Genomic DNA, 20,695 nt, shown 5'->3' on the forward strand with positions numbered 1-20,695 from the left:
TGACAACCTACAATGTTAAAAAAAGCAAGGTTTGCAGTTTATCACAGATTTTCTCTCATTTAAAAAGTAGGCTAATTTGTGTAACAAGTATAGATAGAATAGAATGCAAAGAAAGTCGGTGAGAGGAAGTGTTTGTTCTTGCAGATGAAACAGCATAAATCCAATTCAAGTTTTTGACTTTAGGGAGAGCGAGAGATGACGATGAGGAGGAGGAGCCCAAGACGACAGGAAACATCATCCAGCTGAAAAATCATTGAGCGTCTCCAATTGAGTTAGACATCCAGGCCAGTTGTCTCTCTGTCTGTCCGTCTTTGCATCTGCTTTGTATTCCCTAACTGTGATCTCGAACGACGCCACCTCCAGGTGAACACAGCTCGTTTTCATTCTTAACATTCTGGGTGCAGCTTTTTAAGCACTGGTGGTCCGCAGGAGAGACATTGAACCCCCTCGTGGATACATACAAGACAAATAAAGCAGTATTTTCCCAAGTAAGGTCAGCACAGATCGGCCCATCCGCCTTCCTGTCCTCCCGCCATTCCCTGCTGTTACTTTGATGTGAACGAAATGCCTCCCACTCTCATTATGCCAATCCTAATACCTACACAGGAAGCTCACGCTGACAAATCTATGCTTTAAATACTTTTCCCCCTTTAAAAGCAGTGGATCAACAAATAAAAGGTGCTAACGCACCGACCTTGAAAGAAGTGAGGAGCCGACATCTGGTAGCAGTTGAGTGACAGCAGAAGTGGACAGGTTTTCATCACAGCATGTCAAGTTTTTAAATTTGATTTAACTTCTCTTTTTATTCATACATTGCTGTATATCGAGTAGTTAGATTTTATAATGGGGCATTTTATGAAATTAGGTCACAGTATTATGTATTGTAACAATGTTGAGTGTTTAGGATGGGGTCTTACTGTCTGGCGCAGGGATGCGGGCACTGGCGGGAGCAGGTGGTCCTGGAGGCCCGGGTGGACCTGGTAGACCTCTCTCTCCTGGGAGTCCTGGGGGACCCCGGGGGCCTGAAGAGACAAAGAATCAAAAAAATGAGATAACATTGAACATACTCAATGAAAGTCCTGACCTTGTCTGCTAATGAGGGCAACACGATTCTTGTTGGCTGGGAAACATCACAGTGACCATGACTGGCGTACATATGAGACTCGAGGAAAAAAAAATGAATGCGTTTACATTGCAACGTCAACTAAATTTCAGATGGAAAGTTTTATAGTTAGTTGCATGCATTGGAGTCTGTGGCCACATTTTTTTGTCATTGACTCAGATTTAATGAGGTACTAATTTTTGCTGCTTTACTTTCAGTGATTATGCTTCACGTTGCCAAGAGTTTAAAATTGTTTCTCTGAAAGTGTATAAAGCCTGAGTGAATTAGAGACGTACTGAAAAGAAAAAGGCATTCTGACATATTTTGAACAATTTTCTGATAAAAGTTTCCCTTTTGACATGAACGAAATATCAAATATTTTTTATTATAAATGCCGCACAGCTAGTGTGGTTAACAAAATCATGACTTTAACGTTTATACCAAACTTTCATGGAAAAACACCACAGGGGAAGACAGGAGGACCATTATTAAAATAATGTTTGGCGCATGATTGTGCCAATGTGGTGCATATGAGTGACTTTACTACAACTGACAGGCGCTGTCTGAGAATTATTACTTTGCAAGGTAATGTTATCATAACCCTGATTCGACACCCATAGAGGTCATTTTCACTTAAAGTTGCAGCATAAGCAGCTGTAGCAGTTTGGGAGCGCGGTAGGGAAGTCTGAGGCTCAGTGACTCAAATGACCTGCTTACCTAGACCAAAACATATTCAACCATATTTGCATTTCATACTGTAATCTATAATGCCACAAAATTCAATGTATGCCCAATTTCCCCATGTACCTGTCTTGACAGATCATTTGTCTTTGCATTGTATTGGATACAATCCAGTCCCATGTTTGTCTTTCTATAAAAATGAGCAAATTATAGCTTTGGTTACAATATGTGGCACTGGTTTTGGGTGGCTATGAAGTAATGGAGAAAGAAAAACAATAACATCATGGCCACATGGAAAGCATAAGGACCTGGGATTTGTGTATATATATGGCTCATATTCATTTAAGGTTGGATTTGCAAGGCGTTCCTCGGAGACTCGCTTTGAAAAAAGACAAATTAAGTTGGTCAATGTCTGGTCGTTACCCAGCAGCAGGTTCAAAACAGGGGTCATTTTAGAGGCCTTCGAGATTCAGAGTGGAGAAATAACAGCGTGTGTTGAGAGCAGATGTTATGACACACATGCGCCACTATTTGCTTTATTATCATTCAAGTCACAGCTGCCTGTGGATTTACTTTTTCCTACACTTGATTTATTCGGGGTCTGAATACATAGAGCAGGTTTATTCCTCTGTTTATACTCTGATTGGTGACCATGAGCTGCAGCGGCACGTGTCGGAGCTACAGTTGACTTTACACGTACTCAAGACTCAATGGCCGCTGATAAAGCACAATTTAAGTCAGAATTCAGAAAGTTAGCAGACCAAATGTCTGGAACACGCTACTGGTTACAGCTGGAGCTCCTTTTGGATGGACCAAGTGGCTTAAGTGGAAGACAAACACCCCAAAGCCGGATATCATGGCTCAGTCTTGTTTCCACAAGTGTTTGGTTAATACTCAGGCAATCAAATGCCTCAAAAGTAGAGAAAGGCAAGAAATGCAAACGTTCTCCCTCAGCAAGACACACAAACTTAAGAATTGCTCGATTTCATCTCAAAATCCTCATTTGGTGCTTTTTACGTTCTGTGAGGCCCCATCTTACCTGAAGGTCCGGCGTTTCCCTTCAATCCAGGGCTTCCAGCTGGGCCCCTCGCGCCCGCCTCCCCCCGAGGCCCAATGGGACCTGGCGAGCCTCGAGAACCTGTTTTGCCTTGGAGGCAAAGATTGTCATCACTAATTATACGGACGAAATTGCTGATTGCTTCGACATTAACTGTGAGTACAATTTTACCGTCTCTGCCTGGAAGACCATCGCTGCCCTTTTCCCCCTGAGGACCTGTAATAGAAGGACTTAATTGAGCGATTGTTTAACGCTTCCACTGAGCTCAAAAGCCCAAAGACAAGTAGATAACTGTGTCTAAGATACAGCAGGAAGGCTGATTTTGGTGCAACTGGCAGCATTCCTATGTAATCCAAACTCCTGTGAATTGAACTTTTTTTTTTGTAAATGTTTTTAAAAAAAAGCTGATTAATTGAAAGTGAATAATTTGACTCGATAAATGTGACAATGGTTCTTTTCTAACCAGGCGTTCGATAGAGCGGGGTTTGTGTGCCCGATTTTTATTTTATTTTTTTGCAGCAGCAGCTATAGCCAAGGCTGGGCTCAAGTCCAGGAAAGAAAAGGTGAAGTGCTCGCCTTGAGCTCAGTAAGCATGCACCTCAAATGACTCTCTTTCTTAGACTGGAGGAAATGAGCGTATGTGGAAAGGTGGAAATAGGATATACTATAATAAGGGCTTATGTGAGCAGGTAGAAAAGGGTTGATTGATAATAATGAACGATTGTTCAAAGTGTGAACTCACACTTACTGTATTTTTTGGACTATAAGGTTTACTAGATTATAAGGTGTAGTCTGTTTTTGAAAATTTCCATCCATGGGGCACACTGGCTCAAACTTTATTCAACTTCAATTCAACATCCTTACATCAAGAACACCTTGATTATAAGGTGCATTATTAATTTCTGAGAATACTAAAGGTGCCTTGTAGTCAGAAAAATGCAGTACATCAACTACTCATAATTTAACATTATAGCTCTAAATAGAAGAAGACTACCTACCGGCAGGTCCCTGCTCACCGGGGGCCCCCTGAGCAGGCGCGGCCCCCAACAGTAAGGCGGCCTCGGGTGTAACTCTCCCTTTGGTCAGAGGATGGCGCTGGGATATGGACGGCAAGGCGGTGAGGACTTGGACCTGGTTATGCGAGACATTAAAATGAGCGTGACGAAGCATCGTTAAGCACATACTTGACTATCTGAGGTTGCAAAAACCTTTGCTTCCAGCGAACTCAGCCTGTCATTCATTGCTGTGATTCGACTGCAGTTGAGGCAGTCTGGAAACAGAAAACAGTAATTTACATCCAGTTCTTTTTTTATTGGCCAAGTCGGAACACATGGTAGCTTTTACATGAAAGGGGCTCCCCTGAGCGTGCAGGTGGGCGACGCAGTGTGGACGGTTTCCTTATTGCCTCTTGAGCCCCCTGCTGTTTGCCTGCATCTGTAGAAGATAGAGACAGTATGATGTCACCTCCTGTCATTTAGACTTGAAGTCATAATGTGGTTTTGAATTTAAAAGTCTGATTACTCGACAAATATATTGGTATCAATGTGGAAAAAACATACAAGCTCGGCAGAACGTGCAGATTTAACACCAAATTCCACTAGACTGAAAGGCAGACATGCCAACGCTCCTAGTGCTGCCATGAGTTCAAAAGATACGATTGAAATAAAAATGCCTCACACCAAAAGCCATGCTAAAAATGCTGGTCTTAAGAATGGATTTAAAAGTGGACAGTGAGGCCTTCTGATGTGCACCGGCTGGGAATTCCATACATGGGAGCAGCAAAAGCCTACAAAGCTCAGTCCCACCCTGAGCCTCCACTACATCCTCGTTCCATCTCGGAGCAGCTGGTCAGCTGACCTGGGTAACCGAAATGGGAAATTCACGTGCAGCAGCTCAGAGGGCGGGGCTAAGAAGAAAAAATAAATAAATAGTGTTGCCTTGTGGTACGGACGACCCCAATTTTGCCAGCAAAATTTTCAAATACTGCGCAAGAGCTGTGAACTCAATCCAAGCTATGAACTCAATCCAAGCGACATCTCAGACCATTTCATCAATTAATCATTGCCATTTTTTTTTTTTTGTTCACAGCCACTTCTGAAAGAGACAACTGTGTGTGCAATGCGCCCCTTGCCAAGTTCCCCTTTTTGTATTGTTCCTTGTGTGGAGTAGTCAGCAGAACATTGGGAAGCCATGGGAGAGAAGGAGTAAACAATAGGTTGCTTGTGCCAAGACAATGAGCTTGCATTCTGCACTGCCTTCGTTTTATGAACTGTGGGAGTTTGTGTCTGTGGGTTCTGAATGTTTTCAGTTGCCTTTGTCATACCGTCGAACATTTTTGTCGCTGTTTCTCTGGATCTGTTCGGGCCAGGTGCTCGTGCTACAAACAAGCGGTTAGCAAAGCACCTCATTAGCAACCAGGAAGTAATACTTCCTTGCATTCTCTCACCACCAGCACCGAAAAAAATGTAAACGCACCTGCAGCTATGAGTTGCAAAGGTCATGTGTCACGATACGTGTTACTGCAATGTAACATTTCACAATCGACTGTCTCTCTCGCTAGTGAAAACACAGGAGATGAAAAGTAGGACTGACTGTCCCACAGGGAAAAAAAAAACCCCCAAAACATTTGGGAACTTAATGCAGCAAAGCATAACATCTTGAGTGATTACTCCAAAGCGTGGTTATGATTGCTTATGATTTTTGGCTTGTGGGTATTTCTTTCAGAGGATTACAGGCAAAGATGGATTTAAGCGGTATGATACTTTGTCGAAAATGTGGCAACCTCCTCCGTGTTTAGATATCAATGTCAAGAATGTGGCAGTGAAGGCAAACACAAACTTGGATGCGTTGGACATTCTGCAGTGACGCACCGCACCGTGTGTTTATCCACAAGCGATGGCTGGTTTTAATTACCAAAAATGGGCTTTGGACAGGAAATGTAGACATCACCCCTCGCAAGCACCACTTCTCGAGTTAGAGCCTCAATTTCCCCACTCACACATGGGTTATTGTGCGAGCCATAAGCTGGATTTGGCACAAGGACAAATGTCTCCTACACACTTCTTCTTACACAATTACTCTCAGTCTCTTTATCTTCAAAGGTGAAATAAATCTCTTTGCCAGCTCCCGAGTGAGTTCAATGAAAGGCAGGATGGTCCTTCCTGCCTCCGAGGCTTCACACGGGATCCAACACCATAACATCATCATTGTTTCGATGCCACCATGCCTCTTCATGGACATTCAATGTTTGCTTCTCAATGGGCTAATTGCCCCACCGGGGGGTGGGTGTCAAATAAACGTGTGAATATATTTGGCCTCTTGCCCTCGCGGTGCACTGGGCCCTAATGAGTGAGCCAGTTAGGGCTATTCATTAGAGGAATAGCCCGCTGAGAGTTCAGTGGGCCAGAGGCCATCCTGCCTCTGGGTCGTGCGTGTCCTATTCTGCTGCACATGCTGTCTTTGTCATTTGTTTGTAAACACTCCTTGAATTATGTCTTCCTCTGCGGCTGCAAAATCTAGATGGAGAAGAGTGCGGATTATAGTGAACCCAATTTGACCGCCACACCAGAATGATGTCTTGTGCAGTACTGTGCGTTGTAGCCTATACGAAGATGCAACATGATTTTAGCGAATATTTTCTCTCGCCTCAATTATCAAACCTCAGAGGGCTTGTTAAAAAGTCAGAAGTCTTTTGCGTGTGGGCTGCCTTACATCACGCTTATAGTTGAAGATGAAGGTCAGAAGGTCGTTTTGCCAGAATCTCACTAATAGGCCTGCCAAGCCTCATGTCCAGGTTTTTTTTTTTTTTTGCAATTCCCATATTTTTCATGCAATAAATCACTGTAGAGTGTAAGTCGCATTTTTGGCGAAAATGTATTTAATAAAAAACAAGACTAAAAACAGTAGCGCATCCAAAATGATTGTTCTCTAATAGCAGGAACACGAAATAGAGTTTTTAAAATAAACTTTTTGATGGCAGATCTCAGCATGTTTTTATAGGTTCACTGAAAGTTTAGATTATTGTAATGATCCATCGTAAAAGGGTAATCGTGTGTCCCTCCTTGCGCAATCACACTGGTCCTGCTACAGTGTGATTGCGCAAAGACGCACGCACACACAGACACACACACACACACGCACACACGCACGCATACACACACTACAGCTCGCAGACACAGCAGAGCACAAAGTTCCTGATCCATCTCTGTCTGGTCAATTAGCTGAGCTCAGCGCTGCAGCATCATTAGTGGGCGCTGAGGGTGTTTGTCTCTGTCGCTGCACAGCATCGGACAGGATGAATAGCACTGCTTTGCCGAGCACCCCCACCCCCCTCCCACACTCACACTAATCACCGAAAGCACAACTTTTCTAACTAGGACGAACTGGGCTGAGCAAAGTGACTACAAACTACATCCGTACGCTTAGTGAACACTTTGTGTCATCAGTTCTAAAAGGGAAGAAAAGTCCAAATGACGTGCTTGTGGATATTCTCATTCATCCAGGTCATTTAAATCCTTTACAGGACAACACGTCGTTGTGTGGAAACTCCCGCATTAATATTCCATCCAGTTGTAAACAATTGCTGTAGAGTGATTTTATTATTTTTCCTATATATATGGTTGGTCAAGAACAGATCCCGTTTCGAGAAACTTTCCATGGAGCATTGTGGTGATCATAAAGCTTGTCAAACTGGCCCTCAACTGCCGTCTAGTATAGAAGAATCTCTTGCCAGGTAGCAAATTTTGCACCATCGGGCCAACTGCCAACGTCAAAAATCGCATGAGCTCTCAAATGCTGTTAGCCTCACAACTGTCTTCATGTATCACTGCATGAAACAAAATAGAAGGGAATAAGTAGGGACTTTTGGAACACCTTGAATTTATGTTATATAATTTTTAACAATTTTATCATTTTGTTCTGCGGGTGTTCTTACTGTATCAACAATGCTGCAGTTTTTTTTTGGGTGAGTCAATTGAATTCAAAGCAATTCAACTTTTTTGGTGTTTATTAACAAAATTGCTAAATACTTTTAACACGGTAGACATTCCAAAATATATCTAGCTCTCCCTGAAATGATTTTTGCGATTGTATTTATGTATTATGCTATGCTTTTTGAAAAAATGCTTTTATCAATTGGTTATAGCTCTGGCTTACTGCTCTGTGCATTGCAAACCTGCATCTGAACTTCAGTGTTTATTTTCTTTTCCAATGGTAACACCCTTTTTTAATTAGGTGATTGACACACTTCGTCATCCGCTTCCTCCACAAGTGCAACTCTACCTCCTCTTAGTCAGAGAAAAGGTACTAGCCCACACACTCCATAGGCTTCACTGTAATTACACTTGAGGGGGTCTCATAATCGATCCCTAAGGAAAATTCAAGTTAAACTAAACCGATACCTTATGTTTAAGTTGCATTGGGAAACAAGTGGGCATGGAGGTCTGCATGGGATCTGCTTTGCAAGTGTTGAGAAGGTGTTGCGAAGGAAGTTTCTAAGACCTTGAGGTGAGAGCATGGAGGGTCAGAGAGGTCCCCGCCTACAGCACACACATCTCACCTCATCAAGCAGCACAGACACTTGAGCCAAGGCAGCATCTGGTAAAAAGGATGCTCAAGGATACAAACAATGCCTCAAAAGTAGGTGCGTTAAGAGTCAAGACAACTCCGCCTTGACAAAAGCTTTAAAGGTTAGATTTGATGAGTCCGTATGAATCGATGTAGTTCTACAACACTGCAAAGTACAAGTACACTAATGAACAGGTGTTCCTCGACTACTGTATAGTTTTGAAAACCAGGAGGACAATAAAACACAAACACAACAAGCATACTCACGCAGGAGCTGCTGTTTGTCATTGCTCACACCCAGACACCCACATAGTCTTGCAGAAATTACGCAAGACCTCTCAGGCCCCACATATGAGAAAATGAAGAAGAGAGAAGTGCCCAAGAAACAAACACAATGCATTTTTTTCGTAATAATTGGTATTTCTGGATCTTTTATACATGTTTTGAGCACGATTCAATAAGAAACAGATGTGTGTATTTTGTCCACATGGCATTTTTCTCATATATCTGGTTAAGAAGTGCGTGCTCCTCTATGCCAACGCCCCCCCCCCCCCCCCCCCCCCCCACACACACACACACACACACACACACAACCATTATCCCTCGCGCCAAAGTAGCACAGATGAAAAATTGTGGCACCTTCCATCCTTGAAGTTGCCCATCCCTGATCCCTGTCATTTATTGGAATATCTAATTACTGTTGGTAAATCAAAGCATCTGCTTTTCTACGAAGACTTCCTACAAAACGTTAGAGTGCATCTGGGGACATTTTGGAGGAGAGGTCAATGATATTGGCTTTGCCACGTTCATAATACTTGAGGTTAGGTCCTTCTTTCTTTATGGACTTTGCTTCTGGAAAAGAAAATGATCTTTCCAAACCTTGGTTGTCAACTGTCTAGCTCAAATGATGACTTAAGAGGTCCACATTAACCACTGTGGGTCAAGGTTTCACCCATTTGGTCAGCACAAAGTGAATATGATCCTACTCTGGGCTATTGGACAAATAAGTCCCATTCCTCTTATATGTCCAGACCATGCAGATGTTCTTAAACTCACGCACCCTGTAATCTCTCACAGGAAAGAGGAGGCTTCTCACCTCAACCCAGACAGCGCTGTCTTTACCTCACCTTCCTTCTCAGTCTCCCGCTCTCCATCGCTGGCTGTTTTTCCAACACATGCCTTTAGTGATGCTGACGGCACTGACAGGCTTTCAGTTCCACCTCCCCTTCCAAGCAGCATGCTGTGGTGTGTAATTACAGAGCAGCCCCAAGCCTGGTGGTCAGACCAGTGGGCTGACTGCTGACAGCCGTGCTTGTTTGGCCTACAGACACGAGTTCCCATTGGCACTCGCAGACAGGAGCTGTGGGTTAGGTAGACCCTCTCTGAACAGGATGCCTTCCATAAATCTTCCCCTTTCACCCCTAATTCTCCCACTTCCTCAGCAGAGGGTTTCATCAGGGGAAAACGCCCCATAGAGCTTTGGGCCAGATGGACGGGAATACCTGCAAATGATACTAATCATGGGAAAATGGAGCGCTGCAGACAGTTCACATCTTCCCCTCTAATTACTAAGCAGGTAGTCCAGCCCCTATGCTTTGGCTCGTTTTGGGGTGTGACGGTGTGGTGGTGGTCTGGTTTTCTATGAGACAGTAAATGTTGTCTCATGACCCATCTCAACCAACAACAGATGGAAGCCTGACAATATTGTTCAGTTTAACAAATTTATAGGTCAGCATCCAATGTAAGGTTTATGCCAAATTAATAGCATTAATAATCATGTCATAAAAATCTGATTAATCCATCCAATTATAGATATCTACTTGCATTCCTGGACAGGAAAAAAATAGCCTTAGTGGTTGAATGTTGTGCTTAATTTCTGAATAATCACACAAACCCAGTGAGCTGGTTCAAAGTCAGAATTTGCTTGAATCCCCAAATTCTTAATCAAAATGACAAAATGTTGAAAGCTCAATAAATTATACGGCTGCATGAAACTTCTTCATGATGTTGGTGGTCTCTTCTTGCTTTTATGATTGGTGGCCTGATGGATTTATTAAACAGCCGAGGGATTTGTCAAATAATAAGTTATGAATGGCTCAATGAGAATCCTCACGATTCTCTGGAATTGACTGAAGAAGAAAAACATGACATCAGCTTTGTGCTACAACAACGCAGACCTCCTTTAGTCAGAATAAATCAGATCAGTATGACACTGACAAGGAAACAGGAGGGAGATTCTTCCATTGCTTTAACTGCACCCCTGCACACTGATGGAAAATGATTAGAGTGAGTTTATCCAGGTTAGCGATGTTAGCACCAAGTTTCTACTGTGACAGTTGTAAAAAGAGGCTTAGTCAATCACGTGGCACATAAAGAGACAACCAAACAAATTTACACTCACATGTGTTAATATGTGGAAATTTATTTGAACACTCACTGCCTCAATGGAAGTTAGTGAACCACCACAATGCTGGCGTGAATGTGAGTTTTTTCCTACGATATCTGACTATTTATGACTCGAGCCGCATCACACACTAAAAAGATTAGAAACCTGAAGCTTGCTCGTGATTTATCTTTTCAAGCAAACTTGGAACTCGAAAAACTCATATTGTAAGTTGGGGCACTTGTAAGTCACCTGGATGTGGTATCTAAAGGAAATTTTGGGATAAAACCCAAAAAAACAAAACTGACCCGGCATGCCCATTACAGCACCAACTAGCCAAAGCAGTGACTCTGGCATTTACATCAAATCCAAAACTCTTAAGGACCTGTTTTTTTTAAGGATCTGCACTTGCTCCAGTCACCCCCTCACAAACAAGCAGTGACATAGAGACCTTTTTTTTTTTCATGTAAACAAACGTGCGGTCCACTTAAAGTGGCTAAAGTTAGCAGTGGGCACATCTGCTGAATTGCAAAGTTAAGTTTAAATGTGGTGGGACGAGCTGCGCCACCCAATCCAATAGTCTTCAAACATTTCCTGCACTTGAAAGGAACAGACGTCTAATAAAAGTGTGTGACGGGCTGACAACACGACATACACACGTCACTTCTATTAAGAGAGACGGACACCTGATAAAAGCTTTCGCGGTGACCCCGATCGACCTTAAACTCTGTGACGCACTCCCTCTCGTTCAAAAAGCGTGGTTGACATCGTCTCCATTGATGCGAGACCCTCTTGCCTCTTTTTGTGATCCAACTGCCACTTGGAAGATTTGTGTGAAAACAAGAAACCACACACTCCACTGCTGGTTTGGTGTGGCAGATTTAGCGCGGGTGACCTCTCTCTATAAAACACTCCCGACACACCGCAGCCTTGAAACCTCTGTCCTCAACGCGCTGCCACAGCTGGCCAACACGAAACAGCTCGAAAAACAACACCGAGCAGAAAAAGAAGTCCAAAATAAACGCACAGAAACAATATATTTCTTGCTGTTGAAATATTAGATGGGCTGTTCGCAGCTGCACTCTGGGACTAAAATAATGAACTATATAAATTAACGTTGCTGTAGCTGGTTGTGTTTTACTGTAACTGTTCTTGTTTTCATAGTGGTTCATAATTTCATCATTCATCGTTAGTCCTGCCATCTGGAAACACAGACAATATTGGCTGTGAAAGTCAATGGTGAAAGGAACACAAACAGTCTGGAAACCTGACAGGTGATAATCAGGCCAAAAGTTGAACAAAAAATGTTTCAGTGTAACCGAAAATGTTGCAAGTAATCCCCGATTTCACATAGCGCCATTTACTATTTGCACAAGTGCTCTTTTAAAGCCTCGTGTTATCGTTATTTCTCGTACTTTGTATAATAAGAGTGTATTATTTTTAGCCCTTTTTATACTACGTCTCAGAGGGAGATATTGTGTGTTTAATGGCACCACATTTATTTGACAGCTGTACTTGTAGAGTGTAAGAAACTCCAACATATCGAAAAATATAGTCACTATTTTTTTTCTACGGTACCAGATAATATTTCACGAAAAGTCTAAAGTTCAAAATCTGAAAACCAAAGCCAAGAAGAGGATAAAATGTTACCTTAGAACGACAAAAATCTTGATGGCTTGTATTAAATATGGTGTTTCTTTGTGGTGGACTCAATTCATCTACTTCAGGAGTCATTAATAATGGGGGCTCACCCAGGTTAGCACTACACTTATGCCAGCGATGTATAATGACAAGCACAATTAAATGTTCTACTAGATGGCAGACGGCATGAACACATAATTAACGCCACTTTTTGGAACATTTCTGTTGGTTGGCATGCCATAATATTCTTTATGAACCTTTGCTCCGGGAAACATTGCTCTTGAGAATAGGAGAAGCTGCTCTCAAGAAACCATGTAGGTGAACTCCTGACCAAGAAACCCTTTTGTCTGACCCCAATTACTTCCCAGAGGTTGAAAAGTTCTCCATGCTCCGTGTCCTCAGCTGTAGCTAAGCATGGCCCAATCCGCGAAGCTTACATCCGAACACGGTCCATGTCTTCTGCTGTACACACTCAGGAAGTGGCTGAGGGAATCTTTGGCCCCTCGCTGTAGGCTTTACTGTCCGAGGCTGTTCTGAAGACTTACAATGTCTCCTGTCTTGTAATATGACATGAGGGCATGTAAATATTGGAGTGGGCTGTCAATAAGCTAAATCTGTCCACAGCCGGCCATGCAAACAAAAGAAACGGTCGAGTCGTCTCTGACGAATGCGCAGACATATCCACGGCAACCAAGCACAAAAGTGCTTGTTGAGCACATCCAGTGTGTGACAGAGACTGCGAGCGCCTTTCCTGAGCCAAGACGGGATTGCCAAACTGCAGTCATCAGGACCGTATAATAAATGAACAATCGTGCTTTCATCGCAAACCACAAACCTGCTTCTCCTCACATGCCTCTAAATGAACTGAGAACAGCACGTATGTGTCATGTTTTGTTTTTTTCCTCGTGATTTAACTTCTTTTGGACAACATTGCCCAATTCCACCACAATTGGATATGTCATCTATTGAGGGAACATCTCGTATAACGCTTAAATTCTTATTTTCCCCTCGGATCATTCCAGTGGGGCGTTTTTGGGGCTTGCTTTGGGATTTGTCTGGATGAAAAATGTCCAATGACACTTTCTGAAATTGCTGTCAGATTGCAGATGTGGGAAAGAGGCATTCGATATCTTAAATAACTCCCCCAACATTAGAACACCCCCCCAATCAAAAATGTGAGCATCCACTTGTATTTACTTTGAGATGAGAAGCTAATTATAACCCTGGTTTTGAGGAGTTTATGAAAGCTTGTAAGATAAGAATACATATTGCCAACATTATTTTTAAAAATAGTATGTGTGCATCAAAATGACCTGCAGAAGCTCGTTTTGCAACTCCCGACATTAACGTTTTAATTAAGCAGAGTAAAAATCCGCCTGATCAAAGCATAGCTGTCTAACGTGTCCGACATTCTGCAAGTGGGCGAGGGGAATCTTTTGTTGTGGGCTTGATTTAAGCCATGTCACATCTATTGTTAAACATACGAGCTTGGCACACTCAGATAGTCTTTGATTTCGACAGCTCTTATTCTTTCCCCAAATAGAAAGCTCATTTAAGACATGACAACAACATGCCAGAAAACCAAGAGGAGCGCTTGCTAAGAATAACTGTGAGTTTATGAGATTATAAAACATCAGAGACAAGTCCGATTCACTGAATAACATATAATCAACGGAATGACTCTTTTACATATGAATACACTGTCAGGATCAACATTTAAGTATTATAATACTTGGTTATTATAATCCCCTTCTCCCACTCTCACGGCTATAATAGCTTCCACTTTATATAACATTTCGGTCCATCTATTCATAAAGAGAAAATTTTGAGAGGCAAAAAGATGCTTGATGCGGTGGTGGTTTCACACTAAACTCAACCAAGCATGCTTTTATGGTTCTTTCTTTTTATTGAATTTTTTTTTGCACTGGCATAAGGCCCGTCTGAAACCTGTTATACAAATTTGGCGGCATAGAAAATGACGCCAGTTAAAGAATAGAGCTTTAAATGAACTAAAAGATAGCCAACCATGAATTAATCAGTTGTTTAAGAAATATACGTGCATCTCAATACTTTTGTTTATATCATATACTCCTGAAGACTGAGTGGTGAAGTGTTTATTAATCAGAATAAATTAAGGTTTGCAACATTGACAGGCTAAAAAAAAATATTGTTCTCGCAGAAAAATGAAAACCGATTGATAGCATTTTGGAACATAGCACTTCATATATAAGTAATATAATAACCACTTTGCCCACACCTGCCTATTTAATAAAAAACGTAGCACTTGTTGAATTTTCTCTATGTGGCCAAAAGTGGGAAAACAATGTACACCCCCTGATGTAGTAGTACAATTCCAGTGTTCATGTAAACGCACAAGTAGGTGTAAAAGTGCACAGACACACTAAAACACTGCACGAGTATAAGTAAGAAGCGGGAGTGAAGTAAGTAAGAGTGTGATGCTGAGCTGAGTCTAATCCTCGAGTGAATGGTGTGCTGTGTGCCAGGCATTCCTCTATGTCTTTTTAAGGCTTTTGGGGGATTAGACCCCACTTACTTCCAGGGCCGCAGGGTGGGATCAAAGCTGACTTGACTTTTTCAGGCTCAGCTTGCAAAACAATCGGGTGGCACCGTGGAATAAAACACCACGGTCAAAATGCGAGTCGCACCTGGTGGGGGTCAAACTTGGCATAATCCAACACAGCACTCACTGTCAATCTGCTCACTGATGGACGGCACCGAGGTTCAAGTGGCAATGACAATAAAGCGCTTAGGGGAATACAACTGAAAATGAAGCCTCAAGAAGGAATTTCACAATCTGGTTTCCACGGCACAGTCATTACAAGGGCTAAACTTAGATCCAGTAAAGCAGACTACAGACAAAACAAACCTGATCTCAGGTGACCTCTGAACAGCGGTGCAGATCCGTATAATATCTGACCTTTAGCCTGTTACAACAAACCTGTTCGTCGGTAATCCACCACAATCTCCTTTCATGAGCATGTGACCCGGCTCCAGGAGCTATGTGCGAGGGATGACACTAATTACGCAAACGGAGGAATTTGAGAAGCTATCTCTAGCATCTCAGTGGTGATGACAAGTACTTAACCTAACTTGGTCTCACAAGACATGTTCCCCCAGGAAATAAGCACAATGATGTCCAGGGGATTTTATCACAGTAACCTGCAGATAAACATCATGATAACAGGCTCGGGCCTGCACAAAAAAAATATACGCCCCACTTGTTGGGTCTGGATTATCTTCTCCGTCCTATTATTGCTCTTTTTTTTTGCACATGTGGAAGGCTATTTTGCTTGACAGCCAATTGTAAGCCTCATATACCCTCTGCACACATGTCCTTTTAAATCTTCATGTTCCATGTCTGCTTTTTCTGGACATACACACAAGCAGCCACCCAAACCCGAAATGACGACACCCAAGGTCTGGCAAATGTTTCTCCAACATGAGGTTCTGTCTCATGTCTACATCCTCTGAGAAGAAAGTGGGCCTTCGTGCATGCAGGGACTTGGTGTGTTTGTGTTTTGCACCACTGGAGATAAGTACGCATGCTCTCTGTGTTCAACAAAGGGATGATAAAGTAAAAAACACAGACACAGGGGATGGGGAGGGAGATATTTTTTTTTTTTTTTACGGCTCGAGATGAGGGTCGTGGAGTGTTTGGTCAGGCATTGATGTGGCAAAAGCGGCTAAAAGCAATGAAAAGACAACAAACGCAAAATCTAAAAATAAACTGCTTGGTCTCTTTGTAATTGAAAATAAAATAAATGCTGTTAAAAAGTCTACCAGTGGCTTTTTTCACGGCAGTAATTGGAGATTTGCTTCCATGCAATTTAACTTTGATATGCAGCTGTTTGCCTTAATTGTGGCCATTTTTAGAATTTTAAAGAACGGTTTTGATGTAAATTTTATCGCATGTGTACGTGACAAATGTGACACAACGGAAAGATTTAAGTGGAAAAAGCTGGAACTGTTATTGCTCACATGCAGATAAAATGCACTTTGTCTATTTTTCTGATTACATCCATTAAACAAGTCCAAATAGGATGAATAATACAAAAAATAGTTGAGGCCAAACATTAAAATCAACAGTGGTTTCCCTTGGGGCATTTTCTGTTTCAAAGGGAGATTTATGAGCTGAAGAAGGAGTGCTCCTAGTTGTAGAACAGATGTAGGGATGCTTTTTTTTTTTTGCCTCATTTTTGGCAGCAGCACACCAGACTGATGATGCAGTCAAAGACGCTTGGTAACACATTGTTTCTCGCTCACGGTTATTTGATTCCATGCTCAAATGGCTAAGAAAGCTGTGAGACAATTTGATCGCTAAATTCTCATGTTTGCTTTGAAATCGGTATATGGAAATATTTTTTATTTTTTATTTACTTTGACCTATAGAAAGCTTGCACAAAATGGATTTATCGTAATTTTTAGCTATGACATTTTAAAAAATACATTACGCCTGTTGCCCAACCAACTCAATATATTATGATTATGATTATTATGATTATTATTAAAACCTGATAGAGGACAAAAAAATACACCAGATTATTGCATCTCTGGTTAATTTTTTTTTTTTTTTAAAGAAATTTTTGACCGGTGTAACAGGCACAAGGAGAGGAGATAGCGGAAGGAAGTGTTCTCACTCCCTTCATGCTCTTTATCCTTCTGACTTCACACCAGAATGTTGACCTTATCAGTACAACATGTCCACAGTTGACAGAGTGAAGACATGCGCACCATGATGAAAGAACACACAAATACACACAAACACAGAGAGCGCAAGGGGAGGGTGCCCTGCAGAGGACTGGAAACAGATTACACAAGGAGCAGCCGAGCGGGGAAACAGATGAAAATTTAGCTGAGCCGTCAACGCCTCCTCATCGCGGACAAACAACAGGCCAGATGAGAAGCGAACAACTGCGCCATCAATCATGCTGCCCGTGTCAGCTAATAAAAGAGAGCGCACGATGGGTGCAGGGCCGTGAGGGTCTGCCGACCATCCAGCCGGACCCGGCGTGGCGTGCTTACAAAAGAACCCCAGCTCCCCTCTCCAAACGCCCCTATGCTGGCACCCAGTACGTTTTACAACAACAGTCTTCCCTACACTCCTTCACACCCACAGTGTGAGAAAGTGCTGATGGAGGCAAAGAAAAAGTCCAAGAAAAACTCCACAGTAGACACTCTTGTAGCATCCAGAATTTCCCTGCATGAGTACAAGTTTCTTTGTTCACATGCAACCGGCAGATTCCTAATATCAGAAATGCAGCGCTGTACATGAGGAGAAGAAAAAAAGGTTTTCATCACATTTGGAAATATAAAACAGGTTGAGTTTTGTTTTACGATCATAACCACATCGGAAGGTGAGCACGGGAACCTTTAGTTATTTGGTAGATCGATTTCACAAGGAGTGACTTCGCTAGTGTGCTTTACTTTTTTGTGATACTTATTCTAAATACCACTACAAAAAAAATGGAAATCAAAAGGGGGAGAAAAAAAAAAGTGCTGTCCTGGCTGCAGAGTATATTGAAATTACAAAAAGGTGACAAAAAGAACACACTGTACACTAGAAAGTTGGCTCTTTTGTGTGAATGTTACTCACATTCCAATCCCAAGGGGAATAACAAAAGTCACTTGTACGTAAAAGCATGACTTTACTTAGATCCTTTTGTATTTGTTTAATTGTTTTACTGCTTCAGGATGCATGAGGGGGAAAAAAAAACAGCATTTGGAAGTGCTTAGGACCTCAGATATATTGCAGATGGCTTTGTGATTTCATTATTGCATCAGAACAAACATTAAGACTCGGCAGTTGCATTTAGTCAACGAGGTCAAAATAAATTATCAAAGTTTCATCGACAGAAAAAAAAAGGGGAGGTTTTGTTCTTTGGAGAACTTTGGAGTTTCACTCATATTCGGTTACATCGTCCAAGAGACTTGCTATTAATTATCAACAAAGTTGTAGTCATGGCGGCTGGTGATGACATTTGGATTGACTCAACTAAATATGTCTGAAGCCATGTTCAAAGTGTTCACGTGTGTGTATGTGTGTGTGTGTGCGTGTCTTCCTCTTCTGTGGCATTATCAGACCGTGTGTGTTATGTAGAGCAGGCAAATCAGCAGGTAAGTATTTGGCATAAAACAGATGAATGTGTTGTTTCTCCAGGCAAACAAAATCTACACTATTGACACACAAAAAACTGTCCTCACATGCTGTGTTAAAATACTCTGGCACCGCATCTGCATAAAACTGCATGACTATATAGCCAGGTCACAATAAAAACGTATTTTTGTTTTGAAGGCTTGTATTGTAATTGCATACGACATCATCTGCGGCAAGATAATTCTCCATGGCAATTGGAAACTGGACGTTATTTTATTGTTTCAGCTCAGAGTTCCTCCACATCCTTATGAGGCCATGAGAGTTAAATCCTTACTATTATTTCTACATACGAAACATATCGGTGGAGTTTCAGGACAAGTGTCACAAAAGACTTATTTTCAAACTCCAATCATCATCCGTCCATCCACCCGTCCGTCCATCTACAGAGTAGTGACGTTTTTTCATCCATTATTGCACTTATCCATGCATTTATCCATCCATCTATGTGTCCCTGCAATCCATCAGTCTGCGTGTCAGTCATTCAATCCTGCCAATAGCGTAATAACAGTGGAGTGTCGATGTGTAACGTGGAAGATGACAGACAGAGAAATCCATCCAACATTCAACTCCTTCTCAGCCTTCCAGTTGTCAGCAAGCTTCTTAGCAGCCAGAGAGCTGCTGGCTGCCCAACTTCGTTGTCATTACAAATTACCTACACTATGTCAGACAAGCGCACACAATGCAACCAACCGTCTCGCTTATGCAAAGCCTCTCGTGATTTTCCATGAATTGGGATGTCTAAGTCATAAGAGTGTCATGGAAGGCTCTAGTGTTGCCTGGAGAAACGATGTGAGCCTTTTCCCCCCATATACTATATAAAAAGATATTTATATTGGATTAATGAGCGGTTATAAAGTGCAATACACATCACACACACACTTGAGGCCATATGTCTCCAAGTCAGACCTGGACATGATGAAGATGAGAAAACAAGGTGATAAATTACAAAAACAAAACAAATCATCTTTATAATATTTATATTTGTCAGCTGCAGCTGTATGTAATGGCCGTGCCTAAGGAAGGCTGGCTTCAATGCAGAACTGGACTTCCAGAACCCATTCTCCTTGAACTATGAGTAACTAGGTCAGCCTTTCCAGCGCCAGACCCCGAAAAGCACACCGAGTCCTCGGCTTTCTACCTTTGTGTGATGACTTTCTATCACGTTGCTGCTTTTCTTTGCGAATTAATATTGGAATAATACTGCAAATGAGTCATTAGAGGATGAGCTGTGGTGAGCAGTGGGCTCTTATCCTGTGAAAAAAATCTTAAGCGAGAGCACGGGTTTAAGTCTTTATTCTAACTTCAAGTGACATCTTTGAATTCCCGACAGAATCCACTCTGGCCTCCAAGATAAGCTTAGGAGCCAAAATGAGAGAATAGAAAACAAAAGTCTGGGAAACTATGGTAATGGTGACAATTTTATTTAATACATGTACTTTTATCTCTGGCAATCTTTTGAAATGTTGACGGTGCTGTCTTTGAATTACTGATACTCCATAACTAATTAAGGTCGCAGTGTACTCACCCCATTTCTAAGGAGTCCAACCCAAACCCTGAAAAAGATTTGTTGGGACATCGCTAACACTCAAACACAAATGAATAATGTTGTTTTCATTATTCTGAACAGTCACTTCCAATTGTTTATTTGCAGTGACAATTTTATCCAGTAGTGTGGGACTGTTAAAGACTGCCTTATATCTCATTTGTCATGAAACATTTCATAAAATTGCCCTTTTATGTTTAATTATGCTTATTATTTCGGCTGCGCCCAACGCCAGCTGGGGTAGGTTCCAGCATACCTATGACCCTTGCGAGGGAGGATAAGGCGTCCCTCACGGTCCAAACATAACATCAGATTTGCACTTTTTTAGCAACATAGAACTTGAAAGAATTGGCACCTATAGAATGACATCATTTTGGCTTTAGAATATTCAAGAACTCACTCTGAGCACAAGCAAGGAAGGAATAACAAAAGAACTCCATCTTTAAGACCTTCCGTTTTGTCTTGGGGTCAGGACCCATCTGGCCGGAGATCTAGTATTGCTCTTCTAGCAGGTCTTTGTGTACCCAAGTCACTCAAGTTGTTTATAC

At 41.9% G+C, this 20,695-nt stretch overlaps 1 protein-coding gene across 6 annotated transcripts in view; it reads right to left on the bottom strand.

Moving 5' to 3' along the window:
* Positions 1-20,695, bottom strand: part of emid1 (EMI domain containing 1) — a 40,367-nt gene that overhangs the window by 5,325 nt on the left and 14,347 nt on the right. For 5 of the 6 annotated variants that reach the window (XR_007490400.2, XM_049762647.2, XM_049762650.2 and 2 more), the window contains exons 4-9: positions 4,185-4,274; positions 4,049-4,110; positions 3,839-3,971; positions 3,012-3,056; positions 2,823-2,930; positions 918-1,022 (exon numbers count right to left, since the gene is read on the bottom strand). Coding sequence is in view for 5 of the 6 variants with exons in the window: in XM_049762647.2 (XP_049618604.1) it covers positions 918-1,022; positions 2,823-2,930; positions 3,012-3,056; positions 3,839-3,971; positions 4,049-4,110; positions 4,185-4,274 (543 nt within the window). In the remaining variant the exon portion in view is untranslated. The remainder of the gene's footprint in view (positions 1-917; positions 1,023-2,822; positions 2,931-3,011; positions 3,057-3,838; positions 3,972-4,048; positions 4,111-4,184; positions 4,275-20,695) is intronic. The other variant, XM_049762648.2, reaches the window with a different exon arrangement.

This window comes from Syngnathus scovelli, chromosome 3 (genome assembly GCF_024217435.2).
Source record: "Syngnathus scovelli strain Florida chromosome 3, RoL_Ssco_1.2, whole genome shotgun sequence".
NCBI classification, from domain to species: Eukaryota; Metazoa; Chordata; class Actinopteri; order Syngnathiformes; family Syngnathidae; genus Syngnathus; species Syngnathus scovelli.